Here is a 17,287-nt window from a genome sequence, read left to right as displayed (position 1 = left end):
AGCCTCTCCAGCATGCTGTCTGCTAACCTGTAGACTGTTTAAGTGCTGGTGTTACAAAGTATGACCATATTTTTCCCAATAAACTCTCTCCAAGTTAGTGAGTTGCTTGATTTCCATTGTTTATCGATTATATTATCCCACTCTTCCATTGGTATTGTGAAGTTTTCCTCACTTTCCCACTTTTCTTTTATGTAAGAAGTGTTCACCCCACTTAGTTCTTGCAATCCCTTGTACAATTTAGAAATAGTTTTGAGACCTTAGTCAGATCTGTATGCTAAAATAAAAACTTTTAATACTCCAAACCCAGATCTTTTCAGATCTTCTTTCTTAAATATTTTCTCAACTGTAAAAATCTGAAGAAATCTTGTCGAGCCAAGCCATATTGGTCTCTCTGATGGTGGAGGCTTCTAAGTGAGAATTTCTCAAAGAAGTCAAAATTAATAGTTAAACCACTTTAATCTTTTAACCATCTTCAAAATTTGGTTATCTTTTAACATAGACTGGCCTAGCACATAGCATATCTAAATGCAGGAAAGGAGAAGATGACCAGGGTCTGCTCTACTGCCATTGGAGCACACAGCAAGAAGGGTGGGACTTATGAACCATCAATTAAGAAAGACCTTGGATTCTTGCACGATATTTTTAGTAAAAAAAAACACTGATGAGCTTTTTCTTTGACTCAAGATGCTGAAGCTGCGTTTGGAGACTCAGACGATGACCAAAGGGATGACGTGCTTCCTTCCACCCCGGCAGCAAAACCAACAGAGGATCACCAAGGAAACAATGGCATCCAAAAACAAGGACAACCTCAGACGTCCTCCGGACCTTCAGCGTCAGTGACGTCGGCATCCACACTTCCAACGCCAGGTCAACTCTCACAGAACACCAGAGACAGCATGCTACATAATGCATCGCTAAGCCTTCAAGAGCAGCACGCCACCAACATCCTGTTGGAGACGGTTTCGCGCTCCCTGGAGCTTCTGTCTGAGTCGGTGCAGCAGCTGGCTGAGACTCAGCAGGAGTTTGTGCGCGAGTCGCTGCAGCTCCAGCGGGAGACGGTGCAGGTTCTCAGAGACTTCACAGGTGGAGCCATCGCACTCATGCATGACAAACTGAATGGGCGGCCAGCGTTATAGCAACGAAGTGTCAGACAGAGATGTTGTTAAGCTGTATCACTGACTACATACATGGCCTTTAGGTGCAGGAACATTTAAGTTCCTTTGGACTCCACCGCTGGTTACTGTACTTTTTGATAGTACTCAACAGATTTTCTGTGGTTATATTTTAAAACTGTATTCATAGAAACATTGTATTGATGGATTCGCTGTCTGTGAGGTTAGATGAAAATGGATTGAGAAAACAACCAATAATGTTAGCCATAAAGAAAAGAACATGTGGAGGGTTGTTTTTTGTTTTTTTTTGCTACTGAAAGTGAGACTCCTACCACTCGCGTTAGAATGCATTTTTTTTATTAAGCATAAAACCACGTTTGAAGCCTTTACATTCTTTTAATGTTAACATGCAAAAAGTCAGTCAGTCGAATCCATTTGTGTGTCCTTGTATAAGGTGTATTTGCATCAGTGTCTGGAGGTTATCACATGTACTGTAATGGTGAGTGGATTTCCGCACCTGACCATTATATGGTCTATATGTCTGAAAGCTAAGTTAGATACTTTGAAAATACCTGTAACTGAATAATTTGTGATTGTCTGATTTTCTGTTTTTTACATTGCAAACATGAACACTTGAATATGGAAGTTTGAATAATTTCTTTTAAATATGGAATAAACCCCTCATGTATTTAAACCGAACACAAGTGATTTATCTAGTTGATAGTGAGTCTGCAGTGTGCTTTAGTGGACACTCAGAAATTCACTGATATCTTCCTGGATATGGTGACTGTCTATATCTAAATATATTGCTGATAAATTAATGGGATTTCACTGAAGATAAAACATTTCTAAACTTCTTAAAATTTAAAATTTGAAGGGGCTTGGGGTTGAGTGCCACAGACAAGGAAGGGAAGGCAGAAAGCGCTGAGAGACTTTGTTGGTTTTGGTCTTTTTATGGGATGTATTAACAAAAGGATGCTCCTTTAGAGGTGAAGGAATACAGAGTTTCTATTCTTTAATCTTTCACTGAAACACATTTTGATGCTGCTGTCACATGGAGACAGGTCCAACAGGCATTGGTGTCCAGACAGTTTTGTAGGTGTATAGAAATTGCAGTAGGGGGCTCTGTTGCACAGTCTGTCTTAAGAGACCAGACTGTGCAGAGGGCGAGCTGATACTCAGGATGAGGCCATGTCCAGAGTGTATTCTTCTCCACAATTATTGTATTGTGCAGCAGTACTGTGTACAGGACAGGCCTACTTTAAGTTTTCCTGTGAATCAGTTCAATCAGGAAAGATGCTTGAGGCTATAAGGGACATGAAAAATGCATTGATCATGCTTGAACTTGCGCTGAGAGCCTCATTTCAGAGTGCACCTAGAGCAGACATATTACATGACCAAACAGGGCTGGTGAAAGAGCCAAGCCTGTAAAATGGAAAGTTAGTGGCAGAGAGGAAAGTGATTTTAAAAAGTGATAGGAAGCAGAACATTCATAGCTAAAAGTACTATCAGTATATATGGGTAATGTAACATTTAATTTGTAGTAATATAGTATAATATGTGGTTGGCTATTCATCATCCAACGTATTACAAGCACCTATCTCATTGTATTTTTGTTTGAGGGTGCTTCAGTTACAATGAGAAGGGCATTGGGTTCATTTTGGAGGCATTTAGCACCACCTAATAATACTGTATTGTTTGGCCAGTGTGCGCCCTGTTCAATCTCAAGTGCGGACCGTTATTATTTTGACTGGGATTTATTGCACTCCCTGTTCTTTAGCATGCTGATTGGATGGGCCTGAAGCACTTTGAATGCATAGTTTGACTTCACAATGACAATATATGAAATAATGTTTTAGTCCAGATAGTTGAAGTGCTCCATTCATATAGTAACATTGCTGTAGAGTCAGAACCAGAACCACTGCTCCTGTCACAGATTAGAAGTTATTTTCTAGTTCTGACTAAATTGTATATTACCTAACACATTCCTTGGACAATGTTTAATCGATTCATTATGCTGTGAGCAGGTTTATACATCAGTATTTAGTGAAAGTTGAAATTTTACTACTGGTAAAAATATCTTATATTCACAACTGAACTTTGGTGTAATAGTTAGGATGTTAGGATTTTAAAATGGGGGATTCCATATGTGTCGCTCCATTCTTAATCAGATACTGGGGAAAAATACTGACACAAGCACACACACACAGACACACACACACGCTGAGACAGAAAGAGGTTGAGTTAAGTCAAATTGCATTGTTCCCCTGCAGCTCCTTCTGCCTCAGTCGACTAAACAGCTGCCAGGGCCGGCTTGGAGTGCCGCAGCAGGGAGGGGGAGGAGGGCGGGATGCAGCGGGAGTCCAATAGTCTGCCGGGGCTTCCTCTTTTGCAGGGGGAAGCATAAGTGTCTGGCCGGGGGGGCTGGGGTCCTGAATAGGCAGCTGTATTCACATTGTGAACCGGGCTTTTACCTTCAGTTCTTTACCGAGCCCTTAAACCTGAGACTTAAGCCCTGTGAACGGGCATTATTCACTTTAAGTACCTATAAAACTGCATTCTAATCCCCCTCTCCTCTCTTCCAACTAAAATACGACTGTTTTCCCTAGAAAGTGAATACTTACACTAAACTTGTACCTGATTAAATTCAATTATTCAATTCCATTATAGGCTGCATTTCTCTGGACTACATTGCATTCATGTGGTTGAATCTAATGCTACATCAGCAGAAAATTAATGTTAAGGATCAAAAATATAATTTCCAAAAATGCCAGTACAGCCACTATACGGTGCTCCGGTCTTTCTCCGAGCGTTATCCTGTAGGCATGTTTTCTCCAGACTTGGTCGACATCTGGCAAAAACAGACACAGATTTAGAGAGGCACAATGAAACGGTAAAAAATCTATCCATCGATCTGTCCCCCTGCAAGTCTATATGTAAGTTTCCTCCCCCTTTCCATTGCCCCAGTTGACCCCTGTGCCCTTTTCCTTTTCTTCAGTTTCCACCCCCACCTGTTCTCATTCCCTCATTCCTCCCAGCTCCCCCTTTCATCTCCCATCTGTCACTGAAGCTGCTGCAGGAGCACGTCTGGGCCGGGGAGGAAAGGTACAGGACTGAAGAAAGGGAGATCTGTCTCTCAGCTCGGACGGGATTAAATAATTATTGTGCCTCCTTTTGTGCCCCCAACAAAAGAGTAATTATACATCTGCTGCTAAGTCAAACAGTTTGTTTTATTTACCTCATTGTATCTGTTGTTTTGGAGGAGGATTTGCGACTTGTTCAGTGACTCACAGGGACAGATTTGTTTGTTCCATATGTTAAGGCAATAATCAGATTGTGTCTTAGAGGACCACTGTACAAAATGTGGACCTTTTTATGCTTGCCTTTCCACAGCCACTGCAGAGAAACGCTCTATAGGCTGTAAGATTTGTGGTCCTTGTGTAACTAAAGCACCACTGTTGACTGGATCTTTGACACATACACTGTATTTGTTGCTGTTAGGTGAATTTTAACTACAGCCAAAGAGCCATGATTTTCTAAAGAAGGAGGAAATTCAAAAATTCTCCAGAATGATGAAACCCATTCAAGACCAACAACATATATGGCTTTCAAGGTTCAGCAAATTAGGCTGTTTTCCGTTGTTCTTCACAAGAAACTGTTCATCAGAGGCAGGGCTTCCATCAGTACAGTCTCTGGTAAGAGAAAAATAGGCAGAGTTCCTAAATAAGCTTTGGCTTGACATGCATAATGATCCAGTTGGTTTTGTGTTCACTCTGGCTACATATAATGAACCAATGTCTGCTTCAAGTAAACACTGGATTGTCCATCCACTGTTTACAAACAGGTTGTGTGTTGAATAGGGAAGAAGGAATCATGCACTGATCAGCCATATCATTCTGACCTCCTGGGCACCCTGGTGGTCACAATGTTCTGCAGCCCCATCCAACAAACTGCTCTGCACTGTGTGTTCTGACACCTTTCTATCAGAACCAGCATGAACTGTTTCAGCAGTTTGAGCTACAGTAGCTCGTCTGTAGGATCGGACCATACGGGCCAGCCTTCACTCCCACATGCATCAGTGAGCTTGGCCCCCATGACCCTGTCTCCGGTTCACTGCTTTTCCTTCCTTGGAGCACTTTTGATAGGTACTTGTGTGGCTGAAGCATATAAAGAAGTAGATGTCTTCATACAGAATAAAAGACAACACAAGATCGGAATACATTTTGAGCACAACTTAAATTATTGTACTCAACTATTTATATATAGACACTAGGGATGTGGATCTCGATGCATTGCCAACAATCCAGTACATTCAAGACAGATGCGATTCAATAAACACCTTTTGTAATACAGTGCAATTTGACACAGTTTGATTCAAGAATGCGATTCAACATGATTCAATACAAAAAAAATATGCTATGCAATTCAATGTGGTACAGATTTTTAGGAATCAATCTTAATAGACAATTGTTGGTCACATTTTTAAATAATATAGGCATATAGCCTCTACTAATTATTCTATATCAGTAGTTTTTTACTGATGTTAAAGCATTCAGAGTTCATCCCAAATTGTCAGATCTTGAACTTTTATGGTGGTGCACTAATCTGTGAATCTCACCATCCTTAATAGAGTGTTATACATAGAGATACATATAGAGTCCTAATAAAGTCAAAATGCTGCAACATGACCATGTGGTTTAATAATGTTATTATTGTGTTGAAAGAATGCAAATGGGATTGTTTGGATTATGTAAAATTGATTTATATGTTTGTATTGCAGTAGTAGAATGTAACTAAGTACATATACTAAAATACTATACTTATACTAATACTATGTACTAAGTACAGTTTATAGTTACTGTTACGTAATACTAATACTCCACTACATTTCAGGGGGAACTAGACTCTGTACTGCACTATATTTATCTAACAGCTGTATTTTCTTTGCAGATTCAAATTGAACTTACTTCACTTATAACCATTTGCAATGTGAACTGTTTTTCTGTTGACAATTTCACAAACATTCAGTCTGGTGTCCACTGACAGCTGCAACATTAAAATTCTGCTCATATATTAATACATTAGTGATAATAATCCAGCAATACAGCCTACTGTATATAATCTTTTTATGGAGCCATTCAGCATAATGTCTGCAGTTACTTTTATGCTTCTGTACTTTTAATTGGACAAAAATTTTAATTTTCAACTCTAAAACCGTATTTTTATATTTTGGTATCACAACTTTTACTTTTCAGATCTATAAGAATCGTTGTGTTTTTATTATTATATTTGAATGAGCTGTTATTATCTACAGAGGGAGTCTTCTATGGAGTCCACCATGTTTCTACAGTGGCCCAGAACAGACAAACCAAACACTGGCTTTAGATAGGGCCTTTTGCGTTTTTCGTGAGTTTTATAGCCACTGTAGTTTCTCCTATATGCATGGTGAGGTGAACTGCACTGCTAGATTCCACTAAATCCTACAGGTGAATATCACTAAATCCTAAATAATAGTCCTTTTAATCACTAAACTAACTAACTAACTAACTAACTAACTAACTAACTAACTAACAGTCATGAAGATGGATATTGGTGTCCTATTCTTGAGAAGGTGTTTAAAGACGAAATGACAGCTGTGCTCTGTGCAGCCCAGGGGATTCAGGCTGTGGGGAAACAGGATAATCAAGCCAAAAAGGAGACAATGAGAGAATTAACAGCAGCACAGAACAATGCATGTGGTCACACCAGTGGAAAGCTCACCAGCTCACAACTGTGTACTGTGGAATAGTGATATTGATGGTCAGAGTGGAACATGGGATGGCATTAATAAGTGATGAATGGCACATAGTGGTATGAATATAATGAATCTAAATTATGATGAAATAAGTGAACAACATTAATGATTATACATGTTCATTTGAAAGAAATGTAATGTTTAATGTTGGCACTTTAAATGCTTTTTCACATCATAAGACCCATGACATTGCAACTGCTTTTTATAGACATAATCTTATGATTATTTTTATTTTGTACTGACTGACCTGATAAAGCTCTTGTCAGTGTCAATAGAAGATCCTTGGTTATATGTTTATGTATTTAGTTGGAGGGTTTGTCTGTTTATTTTGAATGACGTAAGTGTATTTTTGATATCTCTGTAGAGCATTTTGGTCAACATTTGGTATTTTTAAATGTACCCTGTAATGAATGTCAGAAATGTTTTTCTGTTAGAAATGGAAGAACAAAATCTGCTGTTGAGAAATGCAGCTACACATGAAAAAATCTATGTTTTTGATAACACATATCTATCATGTCTTAATTGGTAGACAGTTGATTTTCTTTTAAAAACACAAAAAAAAAACGTTAACATTTGATGTTAAATATTCGATTTAGCAAGGGTTATTGAAAGTTGTCCAGTGGTACCCAGCATTCGATAGAACCTATAATTTTTAAGATACAACCATTTCTGTATCATACTATATTTAATCATTAGGGGTTACTCATTTCATCCATTCATTATAAAATGTCTCTTAGGTCTGCACAATGGCAACAATGGAAGGAAAAGCAACAGATTATGATTCTTGTTTTCTTGGAAAATAAAAAAGCAACCAAGTGACAAATGACTAAAAGAAGGATGTTACAAACAACTTGCTCTGTAGCCTCATACTTTGAACTATTTGGAAAGAATCAATGGATTCGTCCTCTCAGCTAGTACTTTAGGTACTGTGAAGTAATAGTTCCACTGTGGACATTAATATATCTAATCTTTATAGTAAAAGAGGAAGTAGAGGTTCTGTACTGTACATGCTGTGCAGTATCGGGCTAGTTACTCAAATTTTTTTTTTATTACTCCTTACTCTTACTCCTTACTAGTTCCTCCACAATTCCAAATATAAATCAAAGGTAACTGTTACAAGAAAAGTAATATTGTTACTAATTATTCTTTTGAGTAGTAACTGTAATATTATTACTGAAATGTATCAGTAATTAGTTACACAACTAGTTACTGGGGAAAGTAATATTATTACTGTAATATTATTACTAGTAATGATGAGTTACTTCCCAGCACTGCTGCTGTGGCCATAAGCAAAAGGGTAGAGTTCAGAGTCTGGAGGAAAGCAGAAATAAAAGTAGCTTGTCTAAGTATCAATGCACAGATTGTGTGAACTAACAGTAATAGGCCTGAAATGGTTAAAAACAGTGATTTAACCCGAGACAAGAAACACAAAGGATAAGTACAGTATTCCTGTCTGTATTATTGTCAGCCAGTGATTTGCTTAATAACATCTCACCCTCTCTGACTCAGCCCATACATCCTCTCAATGGGGATGGTACCCAGCAGTCCTTCAGCATCCAGCATCTTAATGAGATCAACTATCAACCAAATGACATGCATAAATTTGAAGCTGCATGTACACACACACACACACACACACCAACAGAGCATTGCGGCCCACTAGACACCCATTCCACACCTCCTATTATCCCACAGTCAGACAGCAGGCTGGGGCTGCAGAAGTGGACACAACAGGCTGACTTTTCCCCCGAGGGCCTGCCTGAGTCAGATTTGCAGCAGCCCCCTCTCTCTTTCTCCGAGTGTCCTTAGGGAGAAGGATCTCCAAGCTGCTGCGGGGCTGTAGATGAGGCAGATGCCGGCCACTCAAACTAATGGGAGGTCCGGTGGGGGGATGACATGACTCCTCTTTGGTTCCCATGCTCCGTGGCACACTCATGTCACACTCCTGCAAGTAATATGGATGACAACAGCAGAGAGGGTGCAGTGTCCATCTGCTCTCCTGACACAAAGACACACACACACACACACACACCCTGCTCCACGGAGGCATGCAGCAGGTACTGTAGATGGACAAATACATTGAAAATGAGTGTTTCTGTCAAGAAATTGAAGATGATGTATGGGCCATGTGTGAGACATGAGGGTTGTAGGATGTAAGATATATGATGAAGATGTATAGGAACATGCACACGTGCTACACACACACACACACACACACACACACACACACACACACACATTCCAATTAATAGTTACAAGTGTGAAAAAGAGTTTGCCATGTATAAAACATTTTTTTTAAATTTGAAAACAGGTGTGATCAGCTAGGCACTGTATGAAAATGATTGATGATTGATGATTTATATTTAATTTCACTCTTCCTTTGTAAGCCACAGAGCTTCCTGCTGGTTCATTCATTGGCTGTAATATTTACCAGCTCTTTATTCAGGCAGTAGTTTCAACATTTTGTCACCTGTACCATAAATATATTATCTTCAGGTATTGCAGTTATTCAAAGTCAAGATGGTGCCCAAAGAAAACATTAATAAGGGGTGGGGGGATTTTTAAATAAATTGCCATATAAGATTCAGTCCACCTCCCTACCCCAATACTTTCCATATTATTCCTTGTTTTTACTAAAATAAGTCTTTTGTCTTTGTGAAAAAGAATAAAAGTTCAATCTCAAATAACAAATGTACAATCAGTCTTTGAGAGTAATGGATTATATGTAACAAAGAAACGTAATCAGCAAACAAAAAAAATGTACCTGTAATCTGTAAAAAGATGTAATCAGATTGCAGTTACCTTTAGTAGGTAAGAGGATTATTAGCAGGATCACAATGTTATACTTTATACTAAAATGCTATATAGGCTACTTCCTGAATCTGCTTCATGAAACCACGTTTTTCTTTCAAAATACACTGAGCAGAGGACACATAGTTGATGCCAAAAATCTTGGTTTTCCCATTTCATTGTTCTGTTGTCTTATGGAATATGTAAAAGTCATATTTATTTTCTTTTGTCTGTATTTTCATGCACAATAATGAATGCAATCAAGGGATGTTACTTTAATATTGTGAAACTTGAATTATAGAATACCAAACACATATTTAAACAGCCCTGTGTGCAAAGCATGCTGGTACTACATCAAACTCATAATAACTCATAAGTCAGTGGAGCACATTTAAAAGGTTGACCTTGAAGATACACCAAGTGACCTCCTGGTATTTCTTGGAGGTCCTTAATCCCACTTTTAGAACCACTGTTCTGGACTCAAGGTTTGACATAAAAGTTTGTGAGTTGACCATAAATAACCACCAGAACTGCAAGGCTGCTCAGAAAGCTTACAAACCCAGCAGCCTTTTCACTTTCTTTACATACAACTTTGTATGTTTCCTCCCTCGTTGTTGTTCTGGAGGAAAGCGTGCCAAGATATACAGGGGCCCACTTCAGGCACGCGTCCTCTTTCCTCATTACAATATCAATAAGACCCCCACCCCCACCCACCAACTATCACACATAACCCAATGCACATGTTTATACAGTGTAAGATTAACAATAAAAAGCAGCTGAAATTGCATTCAGTTATCTTGAAATCTTTGTCAGTTCATTCAAGAGCGGTTTAACTCGAGCGATCACCATGAACCAAGCACAGATAAATATTGTAAGTTCGTTTATTTTTCGAGCTCTTACAACTGCCTCCTGTAGCCTAACATTAACTTTGAGGCTGCTTGTTCTATTAAATGAGGTCATACAGGTTTATCTCAGTGTTGAAGGTTGGCTCAGCTCCAGGGCGTAAAAACAGTTTAGGTGTGTTTACCCTCCACCACATCCCCGCCAGCGACAGGTGCTGCTGGAACCGACGGCCGACCAGAGTCCTCCCTAAATCAATAAGGGGGTAGCTGTGTGTGTGAGCGTGTGTGTGTATGTGTGTGTGTGGATGTTGGGGTGGGGACGCTATCGGGAGACAATAGCCGGGTTTGGAGCCCCACACGGCAGACCATGTGCCGTTGATTACCATACAGCTGTTCGCATGAGGTCCAGACAAAAGCAACATGATAGTCCAAACTCTGCAGGGACCCCCCTCCCCCTCACTCCTCACTCCCCCTTCTCCAGGCTCAAGAGCGCAGCAGAGGGGGGCACAATGCGGTCTGATCCGGGACCTGCCCACTCTTTGTCACCTCACACGCGTCGGAGCAATTATAATGTTGGATGTAAAGAAAGGCTGCGCGCTATTCTTCCTCGCTTCATTCTGATCTTTGTGTAGTGTGTAGTGCTCCAGAAAAGAAAAGAAAAACTTTATGAACAATGCTCTATCAGGCCCGAAACTGTTAAAGTGTTAAAGTGAATTGTTGAAGTGCATGTGTGATGAAATGCACTAATTAGAAAATGTCCTGGCACGCTCATTGCTTGACATATTTCCCAGAATATTAAAGCTAAAACTAATTCAATGTTTATTCACTTGGATTACTTGTTTTTAATAGTTCAATATACCAGCCACATTAATCGTTATAAAAACATAACAAAAATTTCTTCATTTTGGCACCCCTTAAGTTTTAGTTTCAGATTGGTCAGTTCTATACACTTTTGTGGCGATTCAGTTCCATCACCAGCATTAGTTTTCACTTTTCTGCGTGGTTGAGCTTCATGCAGGGATGCTAATCTGCCTTGCGCCAGCTTCTTATGCATATTCCTATGTAGAACTTAGTCCAGGTGTAATGTGGGTTGTCTAAATCCCCAGGCAGGCAGCCCCCATGTCAGGCTGCTCCCCCGAGGCCCGCTCCGACTCCACCTCTTTGCCTGTGACGCGCAGCATCAGAGAGTATAAAACCACTCCGCGTCTTTAAGCACCAGAACACAAACAAGTGGACTGTAGGACGGAGGAAAAGACTATCAGGAGAAGACAAGGATTTAAGAGACACCAACAAGACCGCGGAGTACAAAGTGATGAAACTTTTTTGAGTTTTTCCTCAACGTCTTTTGGGGATATCATTGCGCACGACGAATGCGAACATCCACTTAGAACTGGAAAGCAAACTCTCGAGAAGAAATGGCACATCTACACCTCAGATACCTCACGGCTCTGGCCCTATTGCACGTAGTAAGTTGGCTTCCTTTTGTCCTACAATAACAATCCCCAAATGCCTTTACGCACAGCGCATCTGACATCATTTCTTTCTAATTTCATTGCAGGTTTTGTCCTCTGGTGTGTTTGAGCTGAAAATTAACTCATTCCACACGGCGCAGCGCATGTGCAGAAGACACAGGGACTGCCATATATTTTTCCGAATTTGCCTAAAACACCCGGAGGATGTGATCTCTGCAGAGCCGCCTTGCACCTTTGGCACCGGGCACACCAACGTCATCAGGGCAGACCACACGTCGATTTCTAGCAGCGCTCCCATCAGGGTGCCTTTCCACTTCAAATGGCCGGTAAATAGAAATCCGTTACACAAACAGTGATAGACAGGACATAGTTGAATTAGTCTTTTTTAAATTACTGAAGACCATAGTTTATCTGCCATTTTATTTATCAGTCAGATAAATGCGTAAAATACCCAAATGAACTATATGCATCCCTGTTATTGCGCTTGGCAAACACTAAACGCGTTTTCCTTCTGTTCCAGGGAACATTTTCGTTGATCATTGAAGCCTGGAACGCTGAATCCCCTACTGAATACACAGGTAGGTTGTTTCATTGGACTCATTAATACAAAAAAACAACAACTTAAAGCCAAGATAGGACACATGCGCAAAGTGCCCTTGGGCTTTCCATACGAGGCAGGCAGCTTCCTTGCCATGATGCAGTTAGTTTAAAACTTTCTCTTTCCTCCGCAGACAACCAAAACAACCTCGTGAGCCGTCTGGCAACCCGGAGGAGACTTACCATCGGCGAGGACTGGTCCCAGGACGTTCACTTTGGGGAGCAGAGCGAGCTGCGCTACTCTTACCACGTCTTCTGCGACGAGTACTACTTCGGAGACGGCTGCGCAGACTACTGCAGGCCGAGAGACGACACGCTGGGTCACTACACCTGCGACGAGGAGGGCAACCGCATCTGCCTGGAGGGCTGGAAGGGAAACTACTGCTCTGAGCGTAAGTCTATATTAACAATTACCCATGTACCCTTGAGCAAGACGCTTAAATCCTGTACTAGTTTCCTGGCTTCAGTTTAGTGTCTAACATGTGGAGGGAGCGAGTGAGAATTGAATTTCCCTAAAAATACTGGATTTAACCACTTTAACCACACTGTGTATCCTAAATGGGTTTAAAGTAGATTGATGGTACTTGTAGTATCTACAGTAGTATCATCATTTAATTTTTTGTAGTCTTTCATGATATCACAAAAATATAAATATATTTATTTAGTGAATAGGTTATATCTCTAATTATAACAATAGCCTAATAAACTAAACATTAATATTTACCTTTCAAAACAGTTACAAACTACACAAGAAAAAAACTAATTTAAACAATTTAGCACAAGGTGAGATAAAATCAGGCAACGTAAAGACAGAAGGAGGATGGTCTTCAGAATACAAAAACAGTGTAAATATTTTACAAAACATCATATAAACATCTGCATAAGTAAAGAAACTGAGAGAATTCAGTGAGTGCAGACGACGCAACTTGAGCTGAAACATTAGACTCAGGGCATGGATAAAAAGTGTTTTTATCTTCTTACTGCTCAGTTTGTGGTTTGATCTCCTGCACACACACATTGAGACGGAACCTTTTCAGAGCACATACAGTATTTCCATTATCTTTCCTGTAGTGTTTTGTTTTACTCTTTTTGCAAGAGGGTCTGTGGTGTTCCATCTGCCTTTTGTTCTCTGTTACAATGAGAAAGAGCTGTGCCCCCCATTACACACACACATTTTTCAAGGTGATCTGTGTGTGTGTGTTGAGAGAGATAAAAGAAAGCATTTTTCTCCAGCAGTGTGCCTACCAGCTGCTTGGCTTAATACTTAACCAACAGTGAAGTCTGGAACAGGGCTGGGGTCAGACGGGGGACCTGCACGTGTGTGTGTGTGTGTGTGTGTGTGTGAGATGTGTGAAAAGGCGTGCCCATTGTAATCACACACCCTCCCCTCTCTCCTCTCCAGCCATCTGCTCGGCGGACTGCAGTGAGAAGCACGGCTACTGCGAGGCCCCTGGGGGCTGTACGTGTCGCATGGGCTGGCAGGGCCCCTCCTGCAATGAATGCGTCCGCTACCCAGGCTGCCTCCACGGGACGTGCAGCCAACCGTGGCAGTGTAACTGTCAGGAGGGCTGGGGGGGCCTCTTCTGCGACCAGGACCTCAACTACTGCACCAACCACAAGCCCTGCGCTAACGGGGCAACCTGCACCAACACGGGCCAGGGCAGCTACACCTGCACCTGCCGGCCCGGCTTCGGAGGCACCAACTGTGAGCTGGAAACCAACGAGTGCGACAGCAACCCCTGCAAGAACGGAGGCAGCTGCAATGTGAGTGTACACCAAAACAAAGAAACAAGATATCACATATAAGATAACTGTTATTGATCCCACTCAAGTGTCACTGCAACACAAGTACAAGACCAGTAACTCTAAAATACTCACAAATAAAGTGAAATAAAATGAGGAGACAAAAAAAGTGAAATGCAGCTTAAATACAGCTATTGCACTTATAGCAGCAAACACAGTGGTGCAAAAGGTTACAGTTGGCAAATCCAGTTGTTGTTAACCAACCTATTTATTTAGTGAATAGGTAATATCTCTAACTATAACAACAACATTTCTTCACCTTCTCTGTTCACAGGACCTGGAGAACGACTACTCTTGCACCTGCCCGCAGGGTTTCTATGGTAAAAACTGCGAGATCATTGCCATGACATGCGCTGACGGTCCCTGCTTCAACGGTGGCACCTGTGTGGAGACGATGACCGGAGGCTACACCTGCCGCTGCCCCCCCAGCTACACTGGCTCCAACTGCGAGAAGAAGCTGGACCGCTGCAGCAACAGGCCCTGTCTGAATGGTGAGTGCTTCCGCTATGGCGACACCTTGTGGCTGAAGTGCAGAGCACCAGTTTCTTGGCTGAACATGAGATTGTTTTAGTGAATGGGCATTACTGTCAGCACTCGCAGCAATTTACAGCAGAGAGAGTGTTAAATGTAATCCCATTAACACTCCTTTAAACAAACGCCTGTCCCTGATCTCTTGGATGCTGAACTGAGTATTTTTTCCTTCGGCAGGTGGAGAGTGTCTGGACCTTGGCCAAAGTGTTTTGTGCCGCTGTCAAGCGGGCTTCACTGGTGCCAACTGCCAGGTCAACATAGACGACTGCGCCTCAAGCCCCTGCCAGAATGCCGGAACCTGCCAAGATGGTGTGGACGATTACACCTGTTCCTGCACCCTGGGGTACACCGGCAAGAACTGCAGCGTGCGCTCAGATGCCTGTGGCGCCCGTCCGTGCCAGAACGGTGGCACTTGCTTCACACACTTCACCGGGCCAGTGTGCCAGTGCCCTAAGGGCTTCATGGGTCCGAGCTGTGAGTTCACGCTCCAGCCCAGCTTCAAGCCCGCTCTGCGCCAAACCTCCCAGCCCTCCTCCGCTACCCTCACTGTCTCTTGCATCCTGGCCGTCCTGGTGCTGGTTCTGGTGGCGGGTATCATCTTCTTGAGGAGGAGGAGACTGCAGGGGAGGAAGCAGCTGAACGACAGTGCAGTCTACAACGACTTGGAGACAGTTAACAACCTGGGAGGTAGCGAAAGAGAAGCCTTCCTCGTTCCCAACGGCTTGTTCAAGATCAGCAACAGCACGGCCCACCTCAGCCTCTCCCTCTGCCCCGACGGAAGATCCGGGTACAGGCACACCCCCGTGGAGAGCAGCCTGGTCAGAGGCGAGCGTCAGGACTTTATGTGGAGGGACGAGGCCGGCCTGGGCTCTGCAGTGGGGCTGAGATGAAACAGAGAAAACGCGGACGTTCACACAGGCGTAGGAGAATATTAGCACTTGCTGCTCCTCTCTCTTCATGCACAGTGAAGAGAGGAGCAAACCCAAGAAACAAAATATTGACAAATGAACTATTATGATGAAGATGATTTTACAAAGATTATTGAAAAAGTATATGGGGCAAAGCTCTTCCGCGTTTAAGACCCAAAGAAACAAATAATATGAGTCACTCTACATAGGACCTACAACACAAACCAAATACAGGAAGTCACAACAGTCTTGGAAAACCTGCCCAAAAAATATGTTTTATTGGGTTTTTGTTTTTAATACGTTCACTTTGTTTAATTCTTTCTCATTTTTTTTTAAATACAGAATTTTTGTTTCGCTTTTCAATCTTCCTTTGGCCATTATTTCCTTATTGTGCGTACCATCATTCTTATTATTTATATTATTTATTTATTTGAAAACGTGTTTATGGCCTGACTTTGATTGTCACAGATGTAGAAATATATATTTATATGATGATGCTGAATGAAGACCGACTCTTGATGTTGTACCTGGATGTTTTATGGGCTGTGAAGGCTGTGTGAAATATCCCAAAGATATTCAGTGCAGGGATATGTGGAGAATTTGCTTTATCACTCAAAGTCAGCCATTTCTGTAATGTGTATAGATATAGCTTATATACAACTGATCACATTGCTCCTTCATGTGCCAATTTGTGTTCATGCCAAAGTTTGTGTTATGTTTCCATTCATATTATTTAATTTCATCATGTTGTGGTTGTGATGTAAAATAAAAGATTTGCTTTGATGCAATTCTGGATTGAGGTGTCTGTTCTGTACGCTTGGTGTCACATTTTGCAGGATACAGGTGGTCTGTAGCCTGGGCACTCAAGTGCTTTATGGTCATTTTCTCAATTAACCAGTTAGTCCAAAAAAATATAAAAAATAGTGAAAATTGCATCCAAGCTGCTTGTTTAGTCCAGCCAACAATGTACAATTCACATTTTTCACAGCAGCCATCTGAAAAAAAAAAAATCTATACAAAATTAAAATAGAAAATAATTTAAAATACTATAATACTTGACATTAAACACCTACATCCAACGTATTCAAAGCTTCTGTTGCATATTACTTCAAATGTCCCTGCTGTAATGCTGATTACATAAAGGCAAAACTGAACACTGCTTAGTTCCCAGAGTAAGGACCGAGTACTAGAGCTGTATGAGCATTTAACACCATCAGCCAGTTCACACATACAGTCCGAAATTAGACATTTGATTTAAAAGCTGAAACCTGAGTTTCCTTGTTTGCATCTGCTGTAAATATCAAGTTGGAGGTGGTGTGTGAGCAGCAGATGTAAGTTACTGCAGTAAAGTTGGCAATATATTCACAGATTCGCACTTCCCGCATCAATAACTCATAATCGGGACATTTTTAAAACACAGCCGATGCCTCTTTCCAAC

At 41.3% G+C, this 17,287-nt stretch overlaps 2 protein-coding genes across 5 annotated transcripts in view; both read left to right on the top strand.

The window, feature by feature from the left end:
• The window catches only part of zgc:153990 (uncharacterized protein LOC768125 homolog), a 4,511-nt gene extending 2,705 nt beyond the window's left edge, over positions 1-1,806 (top strand). For 3 of the 4 annotated variants that reach the window (XM_035667311.1, XM_035667312.1, XM_035667310.1), the window contains one exon: positions 685-1,136. In XM_035667311.1, coding sequence (XP_035523204.1) covers positions 685-1,136 — 452 coding nt within the window. Of the gene's footprint in view, positions 1-684 lie in introns of all 4 variants that reach the window. The other variant, XM_035667314.1, reaches the window with a different exon arrangement.
• A 9,986-nt stretch (positions 1,807-11,792) lies between these two features.
• dlb (deltaB) lies at positions 11,793-16,432 on the top strand. The gene is made up of 7 exons (XM_035666847.1): positions 11,793-12,004; positions 12,097-12,336; positions 12,531-12,588; positions 12,742-12,999; positions 14,010-14,371; positions 14,685-14,901; positions 15,119-16,432. The coding sequence occupies exons 1-7, from the start codon at positions 11,954-11,956 to the stop codon at positions 15,829-15,831; spliced, it is 1,899 nt and encodes a 632-aa protein (XP_035522740.1). The 5' UTR covers positions 11,793-11,953; the 3' UTR covers positions 15,832-16,432.
• The last annotated feature ends 855 nt before the right edge of the window (positions 16,433-17,287 follow it).

The sequence above is a fragment of the Morone saxatilis genome, unplaced genomic scaffold (genome assembly GCF_004916995.1).
Source record: "Morone saxatilis isolate NCDOM2014 unplaced genomic scaffold, NCSU_SB_2.0 Contig20, whole genome shotgun sequence".
NCBI classification, from domain to species: Eukaryota; Metazoa; Chordata; class Actinopteri; family Moronidae; genus Morone; species Morone saxatilis.
Note: the sequence above shows the minus strand (reverse complement) of the source record. Positions and strands in the feature narration are given on the sequence as shown.